The sequence below is a fragment of the Harpia harpyja genome, chromosome 6 (genome assembly GCF_026419915.1).
Source record: "Harpia harpyja isolate bHarHar1 chromosome 6, bHarHar1 primary haplotype, whole genome shotgun sequence".
Taxonomy (NCBI): Eukaryota; Metazoa; Chordata; class Aves; order Accipitriformes; family Accipitridae; genus Harpia; species Harpia harpyja.
In genome coordinates, this window is record NC_068945.1 from 48,565,860 (window position 1) to 48,587,422 (window position 21,563).

General features: G+C 36.1%; 1 protein-coding gene across 7 annotated transcripts; it reads left to right on the forward strand.

Annotated features, from left to right (window-relative positions):
* Window positions 1-1,404: 1,404 nt before the first annotated feature.
* Window positions 1,405-20,742, forward strand: MLC1 (modulator of VRAC current 1). 7 transcript variants are annotated; one of them, XM_052790583.1, is made up of 13 exons: window positions 1,405-1,498; window positions 2,019-2,156; window positions 2,851-3,034; window positions 5,179-5,268; window positions 7,357-7,410; window positions 7,489-7,590; window positions 13,165-13,266; window positions 14,223-14,294; window positions 14,769-14,885; window positions 15,817-15,873; window positions 16,867-16,989; window positions 17,998-18,165; window positions 20,173-20,742. In XM_052790583.1, exons 3-13 carry the CDS (start codon window positions 2,855-2,857, stop codon window positions 20,245-20,247), a joined length of 1,140 nt encoding a protein of 379 aa, XP_052646543.1. In that variant the 5' UTR covers window positions 1,405-1,498; window positions 2,019-2,156; window positions 2,851-2,854; the 3' UTR covers window positions 20,248-20,742. The 7 variants fall into 7 exon arrangements, with proteins under 7 accessions (XP_052646543.1, XP_052646544.1, XP_052646546.1 ...); XM_052790584.1 differs by lacking the exon at window positions 7,357-7,410 and having other exon boundaries at window positions 7,504-7,590; XM_052790586.1 differs by lacking the exon at window positions 5,179-5,268.
* Window positions 20,743-21,563: the final 821 nt, after the last annotated feature.

Here is a 21,563-nt window from a genome sequence, read left to right on the forward strand (position 1 = left end):
GCCCTGGCAAATGACCTGGTGTCTTCTATAGCTGCTTCAGGCAGTCTGGACTTGTTCAGTGGTCATTTCAGTGGTGAAAGTAGTTCTTCATAGCCTCTCATGATTTGATTTGATTGTCATCCCTTGACATCTTTTGGCCTAACTTAGAATAAAACCACTTAATTTGTAAATCCTTTTCAGAAGCCTGTAATGTTCTGTTGGCATTGTTATATTTTCTACAGTCTTGGTGTAGGTTTCCTATGCGCTCTTTAGAATTAGGAGGAATCTCTTTGTACAGCACCTTTGTACCTTACCTAGCATTATAAGGTCTTGGCCTGTGACTTGGGCTCTGGCTACCAGATCTTGCCTTGTGTTTGTGTATACGCAAAAACAACCCAAGACTTTTTATGGAATCAGGAACATTAACTGAAGGGAACCTAAAATAAGGGCCCCAGAAAATTTTTTAGAGTAGAAACTGAACTGTGAGGTTTAAGTGTTTTCATTGACACTGATGCCAAATGCAGAGGATACAGTAAGTGTGTTGTGAACCTCTGTGCAAAAAAGGAAAACAGCAAATACTGAGAAGTGCACAGGAAAAGGGACAGAAGGAATTTCAACATAACTTGAGGAAACACTGTAGTGCCTGCCATGCTTGAGAGAGGGAGCTTTCAGGTGTGATACTGGCTGAAACACTTGGAATTGCAAATAAGAATTTCTAGGGTTTGAGCCCTGCTCTGTTCAGTGGTGCAGGACTTTATAAATTCTTTTTATTCAAAGAGATTAGGTCAAGTAAATACCTGAATATCTCACCAATTTTGTGTAAGAAATAAGTTCATCTCCCTCAATTGGTGGAAAGAGATAAAATATGATCCTGGTTTTATCTATGGTGATTTGTGTTAGAGCAAACCAGTACCTAGCATTCATTGAAAAAGATGTGAAGTATTACCCATTTTCCATTAAACCATAGTCTTTGAAAAGTTACAGATAATGGAAATATTTGCATAGTGTTTCCTCTGTGAACAGAGGAACAGAAGGGCTTAATTACTTAAGACAGTTTTGCTTGGCTACACATTCTATTTTCTCCTCCTTTTCTAACACAGTTTTACAGCTGTGTCTAGTGCTGCGTATGGTGTATTAATTTCCATGTTTCAGTCTATTAAAACAACTGTAACACTTCAATATTCTTTCAGTATTGGCTGACATTATGAGAAGAGCAAAATCTGCAGTCCGTACAAACTGAGAAGTAGTGCTGTTCTGAAGGTTTTTTAGCATACTTTAAAGGTGATGCCCTTCAGAGTACTGAAGATTTAATTGTGTCTTGGTTACAAGAGTGTTTAAAGTTCAGACAAAAGTCCCTGTCATTGCTGTAGCTGTCAAGGTGCCAACATCTTCAAGATAAAAGCTTTTTTTTTTTTTCATTGCCTAATAAGCAGGAGGACTGGATCCAATGTATGCTGGCATTGCATGTCACTGCTGCCTGCTAGATTTAAAATATGTGGTTTAGTCATCATGGTGTTCTGTAAGTATGAATGTCAGCACGATTGAAGTGTGCAGGGTTTATCTGAACGCTCTAGAAAACTAGGGTTAGTACAAAAAGATGAAGAAGAGTTCTACAGTGGAGATAATATTCTTGACAGATTTCTAACCTCTAACTTTCTAACCTCCCAAACTTGTTGGGATACTTGAATACTTGAATTTTTATCTGTAGTTTATTCTAGGAGAGTACTGCATTGTAAGTAGCTTTTGCTCTTTTGAAACAAGAACTAGATTGTTGAATATTGTTATCACTGGCTATTATAATAACTAAAACTGGTAAACTATGAGGAGGGTTTTATTTAAGATGCCAAGTAAGGGGTAGTACTCAAATAAAAAAGAGACTTGAAACTTTTTTTATTTGTTGGTCTGATTTGGAAGCAGCCCTATGAGAATGTAGTACAGTCATTTTCTAGTGTGTTCTGTTAATTAAAATTCAGGAGGCATTTTCCTGTTCCCTGGCTTAGCTGAAGTTTTTGCTGTGCTTTTGTTCCATATCTGAATAGATGTTGTTGAAAGCCAAAGTGTAAGGGAGAACTTTTCAAAGACAGCATGACTCACTGAACGGTGAGAATATCACAAAGTGCACAGGCAGCTGTGTTCACAAGACTGTTTTAAACTGACAATTAACTTTTCATTTGAAGGTAAGCATGAAGGTTTTTAACTGTTGAAAAATCTGCAATAACTTAATTCTACTATAAGATACTTCTCCAGGTATTTGAACAGATTGGCAAGCAGTGAGATGAATAAAAAAGGGCTAAGTGAACAAGAGAAATGCTTGATACTGGGTAAATTAGAAACAGTTTGCTGTAGCTGAGTTATTGTGAGTATATGAGTTCATCGGACTCATAGTGAAGTCTGTCATTTTAGATACCTGATAAGAAATGTTAAGATCAAATGGAAGTTAATATCCAAACATGTTTAAATATCTTTTCTGTCCTAGAATTAAAAAAAAAAAGAAAAAAGAAAAAAGCTTTGGTTATAGAGTTACACTCAAACTAAACACCTCCAAAAATGGTTCTGAGATCTTGAAATAAAAGTCTGTTGAGGTATCATAGATACACAAACTTTCATTTTGTTGGTATTTATACTGTATTATTATGAACTGTGGCTATAAGATGTAATTTACTTACTGTATGCAAGTAAGTTGTTAGAATGCTTACGTATTTTGAAATGTAAATACAGCTCATTACTAAATATTGCTTTTACTTATTTTATCTTAAATAGACAAAATCATAGTTGAGCACTGATCTGAGTATGTGAAGGAACTAAATTATATTTTTGGTTTTTCTTCATCATTTGCATTTCCATTATTATTAATTAATTGCCTTTGTGAAGTGTTATGACCAGGGAAGAAGGTTACAGAGAAGAATTTAGCTATGACAGGATGCCAACTTTGGAGCGGGGAAAGCAAGAGAATGGAAATTATATACCAGATATCAAATCCAGTGACCTTCAGCTATCAAAGAGGCTGCATCCTTGCTTTAGTTACAGAACATGGATCTTTTCTTTGCTGATGGGAGTAAGTACTTTAAATGATACAAAATCTGAAAATGTCGGTAATGTCTCAGTGCGTAGTAAGCTGTTCTGTTTCACATCATTTGGGAACTCAGAATTTCATCACTGATAATATTGAATATAAATATTTGTACAGAAAAGAACATTTAACAAATTTAGAATGTAACACTTAATTGACTAACAGTATTCTTTGGATAATTCTGCACTAATCAAAGATGCTATACAAAGGCTGATTTTTATCTTTAATATTAATCATATAGCATAAACATAGAATAACTATGGTAGTGGTAAATATCAACCCATATGTATGTATAAGCAGTGCCTTTTGGTAAAGAATGTAAAGTGTCCTCATCGTATGCATTCTTTTAACATATTTTTAATTGTTAATAGTGTTTTGGCATTAAAAATAAGTGTCGTACTTAACTGCCACATTCATCTGTCAAGGTTCAATAATCATGTAGTTATTTGGTAGAATCTTCATGTAGGGAGGTGTATACTTGTGTTTCTTACATGAACGTCACAGTGATTTGAATTTTTGTGTCACTGCTAGAATCATAGGACACTGATCTTGCATGTACGTCATATGCTTCTTCATGTTCTGAGCCAAGTTAATTAAAGTTCATTATAGCAATTAGAATTTGATCTTTTCTTTTTCTGTCAGTTTGTGTGTTTTGAAGAGTAATTTTTATTAAGAGCTAAAAATGTTTCACTGTTAATGTGGTAATTACGTGTTTTTTCACAGTGAATAAAAGCCTTGCGTTATTTTCATGGAAACAGCTGAAAATTTTTTCCTTTCTGACAATCTGCAAAACTTGGATTTCCTTTCATATGTACTGTTACATAAAAAGAGAGCAAAAGAAGAGCTGGCTTTCTTTGCATTAAATTTTCTCAAAATTAATTGTCAAAAAGGACAACTGTCTTTTAATTAATTTTTTCCTTTTTACTGAGTTGTTGTGAATGATTGAAGATATTAATGTTTACTGATCATTTGCTGAAGTCATATTATCAAGAAGCATGAATTTTATGGATAAATGAAAATGCAGTTTTATTAATAAGCTAATCCAATAAATTCCAATTAGATTTTTCTCCCAAGTATTATAGTGGTTCATGTCTCTCAACTCTTCTGAAAGACAGTGTCCAGAAAGGAAAGTCTGTATGCTGAGCAACAGACGTCACACTGAACAGAACTGTCTACTTCAGGGAGCAGTTGCAAACCGTAGAGTGACATCAAAGTAGCTGCCAGTATGGGCTGTTCTTGTGCAGGAACAATTCAATATGCTTCAAGCAAAATTTCAAGTTGTGTTCTATAAATACTGTTCTTTCAGTCTGCCAGAACTCTCTGTGTGTGTGCTTATACATGCACATACGCTATCCTTATTTTCTGTTATTTTTTGAGAAGGACTTTTTAAAGACCCCCATAATTTTGTAACATGAAAAAAATGCCCCAATAAAACAAAAGAGCCATTCTGTCTGTCATCTTCCCCAGCCCCTTCAAAGAAATGCCTACTCAGAGGAGCAACAAGCAAAAAGAAAAAATGTTAGTAGAATACACTAATCGTTTATTGCTGAGAGTGTAACTCTGATAATTATGAAATAAATGGAATAGTTAGCAAGGGAACAGGAGGACTTGAACATTTATGGGTGTGCCACTGGACCAAAGCAGGAAGAGAGTTTGGAGGGAGACAGGAATGTAGGTGTAGGAATCTTTATCAGTGTATCCTAATATTATTTTTGTTACTGTGTTCTAGTTGGTAATTGCCCAGCAGCCCATACACATAATGAATGTTGGTGGCGCCAAGCAGAGAATGCAAAGTAGAGGCTTAGTTGAGGTTTCTGAAACATTTTTACTACCGAACACTGCTATTACCTTTTGAGCATTTTATTAGGTATTTGCCAAGTCAGAGCACAATGCTTGATTCAAACATGATTATGTTGTTCGGTACTAAGTGTTGGTAACCAGAAAAACATCATCTTCAGAACTCAGCATGTTTTGATATTTTTCTTCAACATTATTCAGACATAGACTGCATTATTAAGTGTTCAGCAGTAGCTTAATTTGAAAGGAGTTACTGATTTCTATCTGATTAGTTGCTTTTTTTTAAAAAATAGTTTTATTCATATTAAATTATCTTATTTGTTGCTTTGCAGACTTGCCTCCTTATTACTTCTGGATTTTCACTATATCTGGGAAATATTTTTCCATCTGAAATGGATTATTTACGTTGTGCAGCAGGTTCAGTAAGCATTCTTAATTATTTGCTGTGGCTGTTTGACAGCAAGATCAATAGTAAATATTTTTTGTGGGTTTATTGTCTTTTATTCTGTCTGTCTTTTTACTACTAACTTTCTTCATGGAAGATTTAATTCTATTTAACAGTTCATTAAATGCATTTTAATCCCATGGTTAAGGGAGTAATGGTTGTCATAAAGACAGCTGGTTTGTGCTACTATTTTTGTTAACCAGCTCACCACTGGCATGCAGTAGTTATCTGCATGAACAGTTTTTGTGTGCTTGATTTAAGAAAATTTGCATTGTTATCTATTTAGGGAATTTCCTGGCTAAATGCTATCAGAATGTATTTCAGATTGTATTTCAAAGTATTACTTTTTAAGTTTATTTTGCCATAATATCCAAGTACTGAAGCAGACTAAATTTTCTTGAATATTATTATTTTATTAGTAAAATATGCGTTAAAGATGTCTGACATTTTCTGAAGTCCAGTATTTTTTACTATATTTTTAAGACTCATATTTTTTACTGTATTATATATGCTTAATCTACACTTTAGATCTACGTGCATAAGATAAGTATGATGTACTTGCTTTGTTCATGGCAGGATTCTGTTCTGTCATTGTTATTTTCGCAACTTGACTTGTAGATTTGTTTTAAATTAGCTGCAAGACTAATGCTTTACTTTAAACAAACAAGTTCCAGGAGTTTCTCTGTGAATGAGTTGTCGCTTATGTTTCTGCTAGAGGTGTTAAAATAAAGTTGAAGCAGTTTTTGAAGGTAGTATCTGCAACATTAGTGTTAGTTACTGAGATGCCTCTTTTTTTGCCCCAAGTCTTGTCTCTTTGAACTTTGTATTTATGGGGAATTTCCAAAGATCTGGTAGATGCAGAAGGTTATCACGTTGGGTTTGAATGGCTTGCTGTGGGTGAAGATGTATACATTTGGGTGTCTGTATGTGAGCAAGGTGTTACAGCTCCTACTATAGATAATGGAGTCAATATAGTTGGAAGAGCCTAGAGAGCTGCATAGCCAATTAACCACTAAGTGTCTAGTTTAGCATAAGCTGAATTGCTCTGTAGACTTTTTTAACCATCTTGACTAGTAGTAGGATTCAGTTGCTTAAACATAGTCATGCAGTGTTCTAGAGACTCTAGGCATCCAGGACATAAAAGGATGTTTTAATGATGTTAAATACAGGTAATTTAGGTGTTAAGGAAGTGCTGCCAAGAATTTTAAATGTCAATATTAATCTAGTTACAGTGGTTCCATTGTTAAGCCATCAGCATTCAGGTGTATGAAAAGGTAATTAGTAAAGAAATGCAGCATTTGTTACATGTTTCCATGTTAAATAATGAATCATTTTTAATAGTTTTAGTTGAGTATATTTTTATTTTCCTTATTAGGATGTTGTAACATTATGTATTTGTGTAAATTAGAGTTGGAACTGTAATGGTACCGTATCTGTTGTGGTGGGGAACTGCTAAGGGATAGAGAAATTACTTTGTGAAACTTTTCTTTTATGCATGATTTTCCCATTTAGCTCTGTCCTTAAGTATAGAAACACAGTTGCTGGTGAACATAGTGGAGATCCCAGGCACAATTCTTAAAGTGTCATTTGACTCAACAGATCAGTTTTAACGAAGTTCTTCAGAACTGTGTTGAGACTGGCCAAATTTTAGCTTACACAACCATGACTTTGTCTGTTTAAAAGAATGTGGAGGCCCAGTTTGGGAGTAGCAGTGTTTTTCTTTTCCTGCTCAAGGTTCTCAGGCCTTCTAGAGTTAATTTAAACTAACAAAGGCATGAAATGCCTCATGAAAGACTTTCTTTCTTTCCTTTACTCATCACGTTGTGCTGGGTAGCTAGTCAGAACTGAGGGATATGGAAGGCATATTTAAACCTCTTGTAATCCTCAGATACCGATTGTAATTAATGAGCTCAGACAAGAGTGACAGACTTTCCTCAGAGTTTCTGATCTGTTTGTCTAAGTTAACTGAAATATGAATTCAGACCAAATAAATTACATGTATAGAAATATATATAAAATTCTTTGTGCAGAATATCCCACTAGTCTTCTCTTTTAATTTTCCTAGTGTATTCCTTCAGCAGTTGTGAGCTTTGCTATAGCAAGGAATAAAATTAATGTGGTAAGTATAAGATTTTATTGGCAGTTATATGCCCCCCCCCAATTAAAATGAGAAACCCATTCTGAAACTGTTTTTCAGATACCTAATTTTCAGATTCTGTTCGTCTCTACATTTGCTGTTACAACAACGTGTTTAATTTGGTTTGGATGCAAACTTGTCCTTAATCCATCAGCTATAAATGTAAGTTACCAAAACAATTACTAATTAATGCTACATTTATCTTTGTTAAAAAAAAAGGGGGGGGGGAATCAAATGTAATTAAATTGTTGTCAATACCTGAGTATTCCCACTTAGTCTGTGAGGAGAGATCATCTAGCAGTAACTTTACTTTTCTGAGTAAGACAAGACTGGAAAGTTGACATTGGAGATGAAAACTTATATGGCTAAAAGATGCACAGTATAGCTAACTTAGAGGAGATTAATATGGAAATGATTTTCCTGTCTTGTATTCAAAGTTCGAAAACATGAATTAGATCTTCAAATGTGATCCAGTTTGATGAACTGACTGTTTATTTTTCTATTGACTGTAGCAAGTTTTGTTGGGTTTTTTGTTTGGGTTTTTTCGGGGTTTTTTTTTTTTTTTTTGAAAGAGCGGGGTCAGAAGAGAAAATTGAAAATTAATTAGTAGCTCATCTGTAGATTAGCCAGTTTTTAGGGTTGAATTTTACTGAAATGAGAAGGTGTCCCAAACAGTTCTACTTCTAGGACATTTCATCATCAGATTAAGTACAATCCTTTGCTGGACCTTCTTCAATGCATAGTTTTGCTTGTGAGGCCACCAGGAAAGAAACTTTTGATGAACATTTTTTTTATACATCATCAACAAAGAGAATGCAACAGTTACATCATTTGAAGCACACATATTTTATGCTGGGAAAAGTTCGCTGGTTTTGAGACACAACCTTTTAACATCTGTCTTTGGTAGTCTGAGCCAAACAGTAGAACTATAAGGTGGTTTTGGTTTTTTTTTGCTATAGTAAAATATTTCGAGACCTCTGTACTACATAAGAATATTACATGTATGAGTAAATAGCATAGCAATAGGTATTATCGTTGATGAATGTTCATAATAGACTATCACAGAATAGCAGTACTCAACTACGTCATACATTTCGTATGAAGGTTAATGACTGTTCTCATGTGCTGTTGTTCAGTTCTTCTCCCCCATCATATCAGCTGTTGTGATACTAAATGCTCAGCAGTAATAATAGCTCCCTATAATAATATAGCAGATCTGAATTAGTGTTAGTAACAAAAGACTTTTCTAACAGAAAAACAGTGCAGAGATGGAGTTTGCTTTGGAGTTATCTATGTTAGTTTAATATCTGGTTAGCTCCAGATTTCACAGATGTTGAGCTTTCAAATTAACTGTGTTTACTTCCCCTTAGAAAGTGCAGTATATTAGGCCAATACTTACAAACCTGCTTTTTAAATTGGGTAACTAAGTCTAGCTTCACATTTCTGTGTAGCTGGCCCAATTTTCAGAGAGATGGAGTACTGCAGTCGGTCGGAGCTGTGGAGATTTAGGACTCTGGACAGTCAGATCACTTGAATTCAAGTAGTACTGGCTTTAGATGTGGGCAGTTTTGCCCTGTGTTTGATGGGACAATGTCATGGCCCCCTAGGTTCTGTGTGTATCTCAGGACAGTTTACACCAGTCAATTCTTTGCACAGCCTTTGCTAGCTTATTGCTAGTGTAGCAGTTCACTCTTGCATTTGCCCCCTCAAGTGTTTTAGGCTGTTGGGGATGAATGAATTATGTACAAGACACGGGGGTACTGCCTTTTGCCTTCTTTTCTTGGTAGAGAGTTCAAATATTAGAAACCAGTCCAAGCATTCTGAAAGAAAACAGCAGAGAAGTGTGACTGGAGACTGCCAGACCCTTTGCATCCCCTTCCCCTGGTAGACAGTATCACAGCGCTGTCGTAACAGTGGAAGGCTATGTCTGCCCAGGAAAGGTGGGCCCAGGGGACTCATTTTGCCACCACAATAAATAGTTATTTTGTCATGAGCCCCAATGTGACAAAATCAATTTTGCTTATGTTCTTGAGACGCTTGGAGCTGGCCCTGTGTGTAAGAGCTTAACTTTAGTTGCATACTTCTGAAGTGAGTAGTTTTTAGATTGCATAAAAATTTGCATTTTCTATTATTAAATATTAACAGCTTTTGTACTTTCAAGGCTGATCAAACAATTTGAAAAAAGAGATTATATTAGACTGGAAAAGTTTAAGTGACAAACATTAAATTTATAACAAGGCAAATTCTCTCTTTGCCAAATGTTAGTTATCTACAATAATATCCACATGACATCCTTGGTTACATGGTTTTAATTCTTTTCACTTGCCTATTGCATGTCCATACTATGTCGTTGATCACTGAATAAAGATAAGTCAGGATAACAGTGTGTGCAAAGCTGGCTCTGAAGCTGTTTTGAACCTTTCTGTCTTAAAAGTTATTCATGGTGCTGACTTGCTCTCCTCTTTGAAGGATACTGTTTCAGTGAGACAGTCTCACTGTTTGGCAGCTCACTGCCAGCTGTTTTCATTACCCATGTGGTACAAAGAAAATGTAGAATACCATCTCTTTAACTGTTCTTTCATCATCATATGTATTTCCCCCCCCCCCCCCATGGGAAACTGCACAAGAAAATAATACTAGGTCTGATGCAAAATCACTGTCAGTAGTTTAAAGGCAGTAAGACTCATAAAAAAAGATAAGTTTATCCAATTAAGACAATTCACATTTAACCCGCCCTCCTCCCCCTTTATAAAGGACCTGAGTAATACTTCATTAGTGTTACTCATGTTGATGGATAACTCTATGAAATTCCTTTAGATGGATAAATGGAATGCAAGGTACAAGCCATGTCCTAGACTGTGGCTGTGTGACACCACTCCAGTAGGGTGCAGTTCTGTAGTTAGTACACTATTAACAGGAAGGATATGATGTGTCAAAGATGCAAACTGCCACTGCTGCCACTCTGTTCCTTCCCAGCTCTTGGAGTAGGAAGCCTGATGGACAAAAATGAGTGGAATCTCATGCACGCTGGCCACTGCAACTGAAAGCGTTCAGAGCTTGAACAGGATTCAAATTAACTCCAAACTGAGTACATACATTTATTGTCTCCTTGCGAGTTGAGTGTACCTCCATTACAGTTGAGATGATCCAGTCGCTGGGACCCTGCCATACAATCTTGTTGCCTCAGCACAGATGGCTAAGGCAGGATTCCGTGGCCTGAACTTAGACGTCTCTTATTTTAAAAGTGCTGTGAGATATTCTGCCTGACTGCTGCTTCTACTCTGGATGGGTGAGAATCTCCTACCAGTCCTGTGTCTTACATCCCATTCATGCAGGCACGTTCAATATGCTTGAGTATTTCATATGGCACTAGCAGCCAGTATAATTGAACTCCACTCCTAGTGACTGGTTGGCCAAGTAGCTTTTGGGGTTCCCTCTCTTGTCTGTAGAGACTAGGTCTCTACTGACAGTAGTGGAAGTGTAGGCAATGTGGGTGCACACAGATACTGGAGTGTAGATTTAGCTGCCTAACCGTAAGTGTCTCCATTAGGGATGTGCTGGCTTGTCCTGCCTTGCTCCACCTGCTGATCCAAGAGGGCATGTCTCCTTTAGGTCATCTGTCATTATTTGTCAGACCTGTGCAGATGTCTTGAAACATCTGTAAGATCTCTTAAATCGTGTTAAAAGTATGCATTTAAGCAACTATGTTGAACTTTAAATTATTTAATGTTGAAATTAATTCAACCCTTTCATACAGTTTCAGTGAACCATGTTTTTAATACCTGCTGCAGGTTCAGAGCAAGTTGGATTCAGGTTGTACTAATCTACTACTTTCTACCCAGTTGCACTTGCATGTTCTTTAGTCATGGAAGAGGATTAGGAACACAGCTTATTTGGTTCTCTCCATCTGTTGATAGATCTTATGTACAGTGGTAGTTGTAGAGAGAATTTTCGTTAGTGCTTAGAAATCTAACATTGAATTTCCCATTGTTACAGATGGTATAAAAAAGTACTTACTTCTAGCTTTAGCTGTATTTCCGTTTAAAAAATAAAAACAAAACCACCTAAACTCCAAAACTGGAGATGAGATATTTTTACTTTGGTCTAGGGACATTGAACTGATTTTATGAGTGGAAGGCTCTATCTGATATTCTAGACATGTCATACCAGAAAAAACATACTGGAAAGATAAAAGTTAAATTAAAGTATCTAATTTATTTACTATTACTTTTTCAATTTCTGTCATTTACTACTTATAGCATTAAATGAGCTAGCACTAAATGAGCTAGTCCATCAATGTAGTTACACTGGTTCTGGACTTAAACTTGTACATCTACTTGGCACTGCAGTGCACAGTGTGGCCTTGCCAGCCCACGTCAGTACCAGCAGTATGTGTCAGAACATGTCCAAATCATGGGAATTTATGGGCTCGATTAAATTGTTCTGCAGGCCACATTTGACACATCTTCTTTTGCCAAATAATGTCTTTATTCTTTATGCTAGCACTTTCCCTAGAAGCTTACCACTATGACATTTATTGCTGTTTGTGGCTCTAGTACAACTGTACAGTCTGTTGTGTACTGCAAGGCACATAGTTCCAATTATGATTTCCTGAGAAGGATGAATTTCAGTGCCCAAAAAAGCCTCTCAAATCTGCTACTTATAATCTTTTTCAAAAAACATGCGCTGCAAGATACGTGTCAGAGAAAAACTGAGATTTGATCATCTACAAAGCAGGTCTGACATAAGGTAAAAATATAATTCTTTTCTAAGTCATTGAACAATGGTTTGCTGTGATTGTATAGGTTCTGAATGGAGTCAGTTCTCCCTGAACTTTTGGTACTTTGCCCAATGGCCTGACCTAACCACCAAATGTTTTCTTGGGCTGCCAGTGGAAAAACATGGTGTTTTTGAAGACGGAGGGAGATCCACTCTGCCTAACTTGCATGCCTCTAGGAAATGATTCAGCCCATGTAGAGTAGGTATCTACCTCTTTTCATGAGGCAATAAGGAACCAAAGAGAAATGTGAAGTATTACATTCACTAATTTGTCTCTTGAAGATGAGCAATGGCAGGAGGACTGACAGCATCCATGTTTTTACACAATAATGTAGTCTGTTAGACCTGCAAGAGTTATGAAACCACAAAGAGTGTTCATCAGTGCTCTACTAGCACTAGGTAGAGCACATAGGAGTCTTGGCCCAGGTCTTTGGATTGTGTTTTCATTCAGCATTAGACATTGTATTGCACCATTTGGATTGCAGCATAGGGGCTGGGAGCCTGTGGCCCTCCTTCCCTCCCTCAGTGGATTGCCTTAGCTCCTGGGCTAGTTAGGCTTGGTCTTATTTGTCCTCTTTCTGTTCCTGTGAATCTTCCATGATTTGCTGCAGTGTTCTGGTTTCACAGGGAAGGTCCTGCAAAATGCAAACGTACCCAGCAATCACCCTCTTGTCATTAAGTGCTCTTCTGGAAGACAGTGATAAAATCTTCAGGCAGAACGTTCCCATAAATGAAAGCAATGTTTCTTTCTTAGATTAGGCATTCTGAGTATCATGTAGACAACTAAGTGTTGTCCTAGAAATTAATCAAGAACCAAGAAAAAGGTTAACAAGATATCTAATTAATAATGTCTAAATGTCACAGAAAATAGCCTGCTGCATCCTGCTAGAACCCACCCCCTCCTTTATTTTTAGTATGGAAGTTGTAACTCATTTATGTCTGGGGTTTTATTGGCAGATAAATTTCAACTTGATTCTACTTATTCTGCTGGAAATCTTCATGGCAACCACTGTAATAATTTCAGCTAGGTCTACTGAAGAGTGCTGTATGAGAAAGAAAGTAGGTACCCTTACGGATTAAAAATGTCTTTTTTTTTTTTTTTTTTTTTGGTGTTAGAAAATATTTGATTTTTCCTGTATTACATACATTGACAAGTTACTGGCAACTCCCGTATATAACTTCATATTACATGGTAAAACTAGATTTGAACAATAAATAAAAGTACCGTACTAAACAGTAATAGCCTCTTCTATCTTTAAGAGTGCAATGGGCCCTCTGCAAAATGAACTGTTGCTATTATACAGCACTGGGTTGTTTGAATATCTTATGAACAGGCATGGCAAATGTTTTATTTCTGTTTTGTAGAACAAAACTTAATGATGTATAAAACATTAGAATACTGTGATTTTTATGTGTGCAAGCAATGCCTTTTTGAAGCTTGAGGTGGAGAAAGTATTCGTCAAGTATGCCAGTTTGGTGGTATCTGGACAACGAATATTGGCTTCAGGATTTGGGGCTATAGATAAGATTTTCTTTAGTCACAAGTACTCTCCCAAATCCCACCCTCATTTTTCTACAACAGTACTTCTTTTAGGTACTAATGAAGCAAATGTGCTGTGCCATTTTGTGTTCCAGTAGAAGTATTGCTTGCTAGATAAAGTCGTGTAGTGTACTGTCCTCCTTCAGTTACTGTTTATCCACATCAGTAAAATCTGAAGGCTCAGGAAGAAAGTATGTATTTTGAAGGTGGAAAGGGGAGACAAGGTGACCATGTTTCATTGTTGAACAGTGGTTGTGTAACAGCTCATCTGGGACTACCTCATTTGTTTTTAATGTGAGTGATGTGGTCTGACACTAGCGAACACTGTGGTGTGTCACTGCCAGCTCTGATGGGCCAGCCAGACATTGCATGGCACCGTTAGGACCTGTAACAGGTACAAGTTGTACAGGATATTAGAAAGAAATGTATTGCTTTGTGTGGTTTTTTTGATCATGATTTTTTTATTCACCTCTAGAATACTGCACATGACAGTACCGTTGTTTTGAGCAATGTCAGCTTTCCTACTCGAATTCTGAAGTCATACTCAGTAAGAAAAGTATTGTTTTCTTTCATTAAATCCATTTGTTCCTTTATGTTTCTAAGTCCTAAGCTTCTTTAAAGCCATGAAGGGATCAGTGTAGGTAAGAGCTGAAAGAATAAAAACAGAAATGAGAGATATATCTTAAAATATTTCCTTTTAGAATATTGCAAGATAAATGATAACTGCTGTGTATAATAGGAAGGAGACTACTTAATGACTGAAGGATAAATAGTGTAAACTGAACTGTTGTTCAGTGGAGCTAATAAATGAGAGCATAAATATGTATAATGAAGCTGATCTTGTTTTCACTTAAGCCAGCTGGGGTTTTGCAATATTTTAGATCTGAAAAACATTGACTTCATGCATAGCTAATAGCATAAATGCATTTTTTTCCTTCCAGTGAGTTCCTTTCTATATGCAAATAGGAAATTTGGTGTTCAAATGCACTGTTAATAATTTGCGTGCTCTTCTTTGTTTTAGGTAATTGAGGTGATTATTGGAATTTCATCAGTATTTGGTGGAATAATTGCTTTGAATATGGATGTTCTAGTCTCAGGTCCATATCTTTCAGTAACATTCTTTTGGATCTTAGTTGCTGTAAGTAGTGCAAAACGAAGGTACTCTTTTAAAACAATGTCTTTGATTTTTTTTTTTTTTTAATTTTTTTTTTATTTTTGCCCTCCCTACTGGAATACTTATTTGGCCCTAATACTAAATGGCAATTGCTGCTTAGCAAATGAATTAGCGCTTCAATATACTTAATATATTTATGCAATATGCTTGTTCTATTTTGATTTACAATACTTTGGTTCTTATAAAATGTTCTGATACGTTTTCAGTCCTTAGTTCGGTAAAATGGAAATGAGTAATAAAACAAGGGTATTGGAAGTAAAGTGTTTTGTCAAATAAGTCTTAGGTTTTAGAATATTTCAGGCTGCAAAATAAAAAGTTGAGTTTAGTTTCAGCATGGTAGAATCCTTAGAACATCATCTTTAGCCTGTCAGCCTTAACTGTCTTAAAAGCCTGAGACTGTGATTGGTAACCCTTGTCACAAGTTACAGCCTGTACCTAGGAGCAGTGGATTCATAAAGGATGCTGTGCTACCCTGCTTGCCACAAATTGAACCCGTTGAGAAAGAAGACAATGAACGTTAGGTTTATATATGGCTCCCATGTCTGGAAAATCCCTCAGCATGAAGTGGAAAAAGATCACAAGTTTTTCAGCATTCAGAATTAACAAAGTTCAGTAGGGTTCATTAGGTTTTTATGTAGAGGTGTCAAGTTTTGAGGATTATCATATTTGAGCATGTGTAGGTTTAATACATGATACTTGTTAAATGCAAATTAAATGAAGATTGGTTTTATCTCCATTTCAATAATTGATTCCTAATACTGTCATAATAAGTCTATACAGTTTTACCTTTTCAGGAAATTTAGGATGCGATCTGTGACTAGTGGGAATCACTGTAACTCAATTGTAATTTTTGTAATTTTCAAGCAGGTAAATATTGTTATGCTTTTTTGTTTAGTGCTTTCCAAGTGCTATTGCAAGTCATGTAGCTGCTGAATATCCAAGTAAATGTCTGGTAAGTGTGTAATTCTTGGATTTTGTCATTAGAGTGGAATAATGCTAAGAAAGCCTGCCTGTGATAGTGGGCACTACTCATATTTGCTCACTTGTTTTCAGTTACTTCTACAAAATGTGACAGAAATATGTAGCATGAGTGTATGCTGATATTCCTGAAAAGAAATCGAGTAGTTCCTTTGGAGACTTAATTCCACCAGTGCTAGAAAAGAATTCAGAGGACTGTTGGGGTTTTTTGTTACTGGTTCCTTTGGAATGGATAGGAAAATGACATACCTGACATGGTATGCCCAGAACTGCTCTCATGCTCCTGAGCTGAGGTCCCTTCTGTTCTGTCATCTGCATGACTAGCAACAAGGACTAAGAATATTCAGTAGAGTGTATTTATTCCTTGACTGTCCCAGATGTGTAGTTAAGCCTCCTTAAAACATCTGTTTTAAGTTATAATCATGCAACCATATTTAAGTCAGTAATGATGCATGACCACAACTGAAGTCAGAATTTGATCCTGTAGGGATGATATTTGAATGAAAACTCAGCTGCTATTGTATGGCAATAAATTTGCCTCAAAGCACTCAAATTTATTTGCGTAGTTATTTTAGGTTGTAAGTCTGCAATATCTGCTGTTAATTCTCATTATTTCATACAAACTGAACAATAAATGATAATTCTATACTGGCTTTCTAAACTGGGTATTGCTTCCTCTATCTGCATATGAAAGGCACTTTTAAAATCAAACAAAAAACCCGTCATCCATATTAAATGGAAAATGAATTACAAAACAATAGTGTTTTGGCTAGGAAACTTAGTCTATTCAAAGCTTGCTTCTGTATCTCTGTGCAGTATGGATGGCTCTTAATGTTTGTCTCATATGTGTGATCTTATATGCTTTTACACACTTTTGTTATGCTTACTTCGAGGAGATATAGCTGACAAACTGAAGTGTTAACTTGTTCTTATTCTTATTTAACATTTATTATCTTTTATTTTTTAGGTTGAGGTCCTGATTGCCATTAGCAGTGTTACCTCTCCATTGTTGTTCACTGCTGCTGCATACTTATCCTTCAGTATCATGCAAGTTGTTGACATCTTTAAAAATTATCCACCTGCTGTTAAAGTATGTATTTTTATGCAATTGGAAAATTAACATCTATCTATTACAGTAGCAACACAAGAATAAATTAGGAAGTATAAGAAGACAAGGTACTGCATTATAAAGATTGAATAAAATGTTACAGAAATTATTCAAAAACTCTTATTTAATGATGTAATTTTAAGTATGTTAAATCTATTGCCACCCTGGAATTATAGTTTTAAAAAAAAAGGGATATTATTCTAAAGAATCAGTAAGAATAATATGTAATATGCTGGCGTCCTTGAGGTTTTTATAAATTTGTAGTATATAAATGAAAGATTCTAGGTTTACTTGAAGAATACATTTTTCTGTTTCTTAGGATGTCTACCAACAGTTGGGATTGTAAGCTTACACCTGGATTCATTCAAAGCCTGGCCTGGGGCAGAGAAGAAAAAAAGTTTGCAAATCTTAAAGCATTTCCATATGAAGTGTTACCAGTGTATTGCTGAAGAGCTTTCTAGGGCTTTACCGTCTAAGTGTTTAGCAATCTGTGATGATGTTCAGTCCTGCAGTACCCAAAAAAAGAAAAACAAGGCAGGTCCGGCCATGCTAACCAGGTTCAGCCAATAGTTCAGTGATTGCCAGACAAGTCCATAGTAGTGAGGCAGATCCAAGGTCAGCCAGGAATTCAGGTCAGCAGGGCAAGGTTGCAGCCAGCAAGGCACAGGGCCAGGCCCAGGCATAGCTGTGACATTGCTCAGGTCAGAACCAACAGTGAGGCTTTATATTTCAGAGGATGCTTTCCTCAATTCTGTTCTATTTCTAGAGGAAAAGATCATTTGGCAAATTAACATTTTATTAAAAATTATTGATCTGTTCTACTTTGAGCAAACTCAGGCACTCAAATTTTAATTGAAGCTTCATGCTGAAATAAACTGTAAATTATAATTTGAGTTAATGAAATCTAGATACAAATCTCAAGAATATGGGGTGAGAATGGCAGAAAATATTTTATTCAAGTAGTTAACGTATTCATGTCCCTATTTTCAGCAATCTTATGATGTACTCCTGTTGCTTCTGATGTTGATGCTGCTAATTCAGGCATGCCTTACTATTGGAACTGTAATACAGTGTGTAAATTACAAGACAAAAATGAAACTACATGATTCATCGTGGACAGTGTCACAGGTTAAAAAACAGGAATACAGAACAACAGAGGTATGTATTTATACCCATGTTAAATTTAAAAATCTGTATTTTAAAAGTTTTTTTTGGATAATGTTTTGTGTTACTTAATTCAGATCACAATTAAAAGCTGCTCTTTAAAACTGTGAAGATGTTAATGCACTGGTGAATTTTGTAATAAAGAGATAATATTTTGCTGGTTAAACGATAACTGGGGCATGACAGACACAATATCTGTATGTCTGTGACAAGTCCTGTTAAGAGAAAAACAGTTGTAATGTTAAAGCCCCCTTTTGTTCTTATTTGTAGTATGGACTCCCAATTAGAGATGAGGTTCATCATTGTACTAAGATAAAATGGTAGTCCCTACTCCACAGGATGCAGATCCATAGTAGCTGTTTATATGTCAGAATGAAGTTACAGAAAAGATGATGGGCCTTGCATGACCGTGTTCTAATAATGAGATAGCCATCTATTAAGAAAGGAATGGATTTTTACCCTTTCAGTGTGAGCAGAAGTTTTGGGCTATAGAATGAGAGTGTTCGATATAGTTGTACCTTTCCAAGACCTGCTGTGGGGGAGTGAATTTACTAAGCCGAGTTAGTTCTCTTAAGGTCCCTAAACTTTGAATGGGAAGAGTTAAGAACCTGGAGCGTAGGAACAACAATGCGCAAGCTGAGTGAGTGGCTATCTGTGCTGGACAGTATGAAGTAGTGTGCAGAGGAGGGTGCCTGGAATCCCAGGTCTCTCTGTGTCCTAATTACACTACCAAAGTTGGTCATAAAGATCAGAATTTATATTTCCCTCCATTTCCCTCCTGCACTTACATGTTCAAGCTATCCTTTCAGACACAGATTTGGCACATACTTTTTTTAGAGCATGGTGGTGCCAGTATTATATTACTGCTACCACTTTTCATGTAGTCATTCAGGGCTAGAGTGCTATTTCAGGGACTGATGGAACCCAGCTTTCTTCAGCCCACATAGGTTAACTACATCCATCTCCTAGTACAGCACGGTAGCCCTTAGACTTTCCTCACCTCTGCTGTACAGAGCAAAGTGCTGTATCTTTAAAGACTAGGAGAGAGTAACTCATGTTAGCTGAATGCTTACTGCATGAGCGCTAGAGTGCTGGATTCAGTCCCTGCTCTAGAAAGAGCATCTGCATTGAAACAGCACTGGATAGAAAGCATTGGGAGCAGGGACTGAAATTCAGTCAAGTCATCATACAGCTGGTAACAGAATGTGGAAGGTGTAGATTTATGTGCCCTCAGGCTGCTGGGGGCATTTGGTGTAGGTGGCTTATTTTCTGGATCTGTGTCCCGAGAGTTACATTCTGTATAAAAGATGAAGCACAGCAGCACTTCCACTGCAGCAAGTCACATTTTAGAGCATAGGTCATGGTATGGCTAAACAGATCTGTTCCAGGGTTTATTTACATAATACATAAGTATTCCTAGTTTGTGAGTCACTGAGATGTTTGGTGAGAGTTAAATGCTAAAAGGAGCACTTTGTCCAGAAAAGCAAAACCTTTTTGCTTACCTTTTAGTATTGAAACACACGAATATTGTTACAGCTGAAGTTGTAGGTCTCTCTGGCTTCTTAGAAGTCTGTGTTCTTGGGCAAGACCTTAGTTTGCTTGCATGTATGTAGATAAATCTTGCTTCAGTTGGACTGTAGGGGGCTACTTCTGGCTTTGGGTTTAGAGATTAAGGTGCTAGGGCTTTCAGTCACATTTTGGAAAAAATCTTGAAAAAATGTCCTAAGTAACATGTTTAAAATAGGAATTTGGCCAAGTTTCTTTGACCCAAATGTCTCGAGTATTATACAGTTTACAGTATTATGTTTTATATCGTAAATGTATACTATACAATATACAAAACTATACAATTTACAATGCATAGAATATTTTAATAGCTCTGACTAACTATTCATGTTTACATTCTCCTAGCTTCTCTCAGATATTTATTTGCTTGAACTTCAGTTTTTAACCAAACCATTGTTTCATGTTTCCATTTGTCTGAAATTTGTTTACTTTTAGGTTTCCAATAATACCTTAAAGGATTTTGACAAAGACAAAGCCTGGAAAGCAGTTGTGGTGCAGATGGCTCAGTAGTTTGGATTCTGCAAATGCAGCCAATACAGTACAACCCAATACAGTAAATCAACTGTTTGAATTAAGGCTTAAAAAATTTTCAGTTTATAAACAGCAATAGAGTTACAGCAGTAGGAGCCAAGGAATAACACAGTAAATAATGTGTCTTTCTAATAATTTTGAGATATATTGATAATACTTTTAACACATCTGTCTTTTCTGTTGGTATCTGTATCCTGGTGTTGCTTTAGAACATACCTTTAGAAAAAAGGTAATGAGTCACATGGATTTATGCTGATGGCAAAGTAAAATATGACTATGTAGTAGGCTTCATATATTTGCAAGAGATTGTTATAACTGCAGTTATGCAGTCAGTGTAACTGATAAATGCTTTTGTAAAGTTATGAGTACAAGTCATAATTGATATTTTTGCTTATACTTCACTTTTGTAGGAGTTGTGAAGTTGTTTTGCATCTCATTGCTTTTATATAAATAAAAGTCTTTATTATGTGGAAACTCAAGAATGTGGATTGACATTCTAATTGGAGAGGTGAAAACAGAATATTCTTTCCCATTAAGCTTCCATTTCTGGACTGTTAAAGGGGAAGGGGCTTCTTCTGAGTGGTCAGGCACAAAATCTACTAGCCAAAACAAAAACATAACAAACAGAAGCAATCAGCCAAATAACAGGAGATACTACTGATATTAAGAGTTTTTTCACCTATGAAAATGTATTTTTAGGAATATTACTTTTCATTTATCTATTTTCCTAACTATCTTTAAAACTTACAGAACCTAGCTGCCCTTAAACATGGGATATCTCCCATACAGATTGCCTTTTCCTCCTAGCTGAATTATGTGTATGATCATGTAGATTAAGAACACTATAAGAATTTCCATGTTAATAGGCTTTTTGGTGTAACTAGGGTAATAGCTGCTGACAAGGTGGTGGGTTTTTTATTGTTTTATTGATGGTTTTTGAGAAGTTCTAGACTTGGAAGTTCATTCTTTTTTAATCTGAAACAGCCCAAATAATTTGTTCAGAGCATGCTGCAAAGCTTGCCTCTTTGCTTTTGGGGAGAGGAAATAGAGAGAAAGGTACATACAGTGCAGAGCACTTCAGGTATGCTAGCATGTTTTCTTTTGTTTTTGGGAATGCTGACAATTATTACAGCATTTTAATACATAAAGAATACTCTTTCAGGTTTAGAGCAGTGCTTCTTCAGAGCTTGTATGTAGCAACCTCTCTGATCACCTAAAATAGTGTGTGGTTTTGGTCCAGACTAATACATCAACAATGAGAGGCTGCAGCTTCTGTTTCTTAAATATTGCCACAT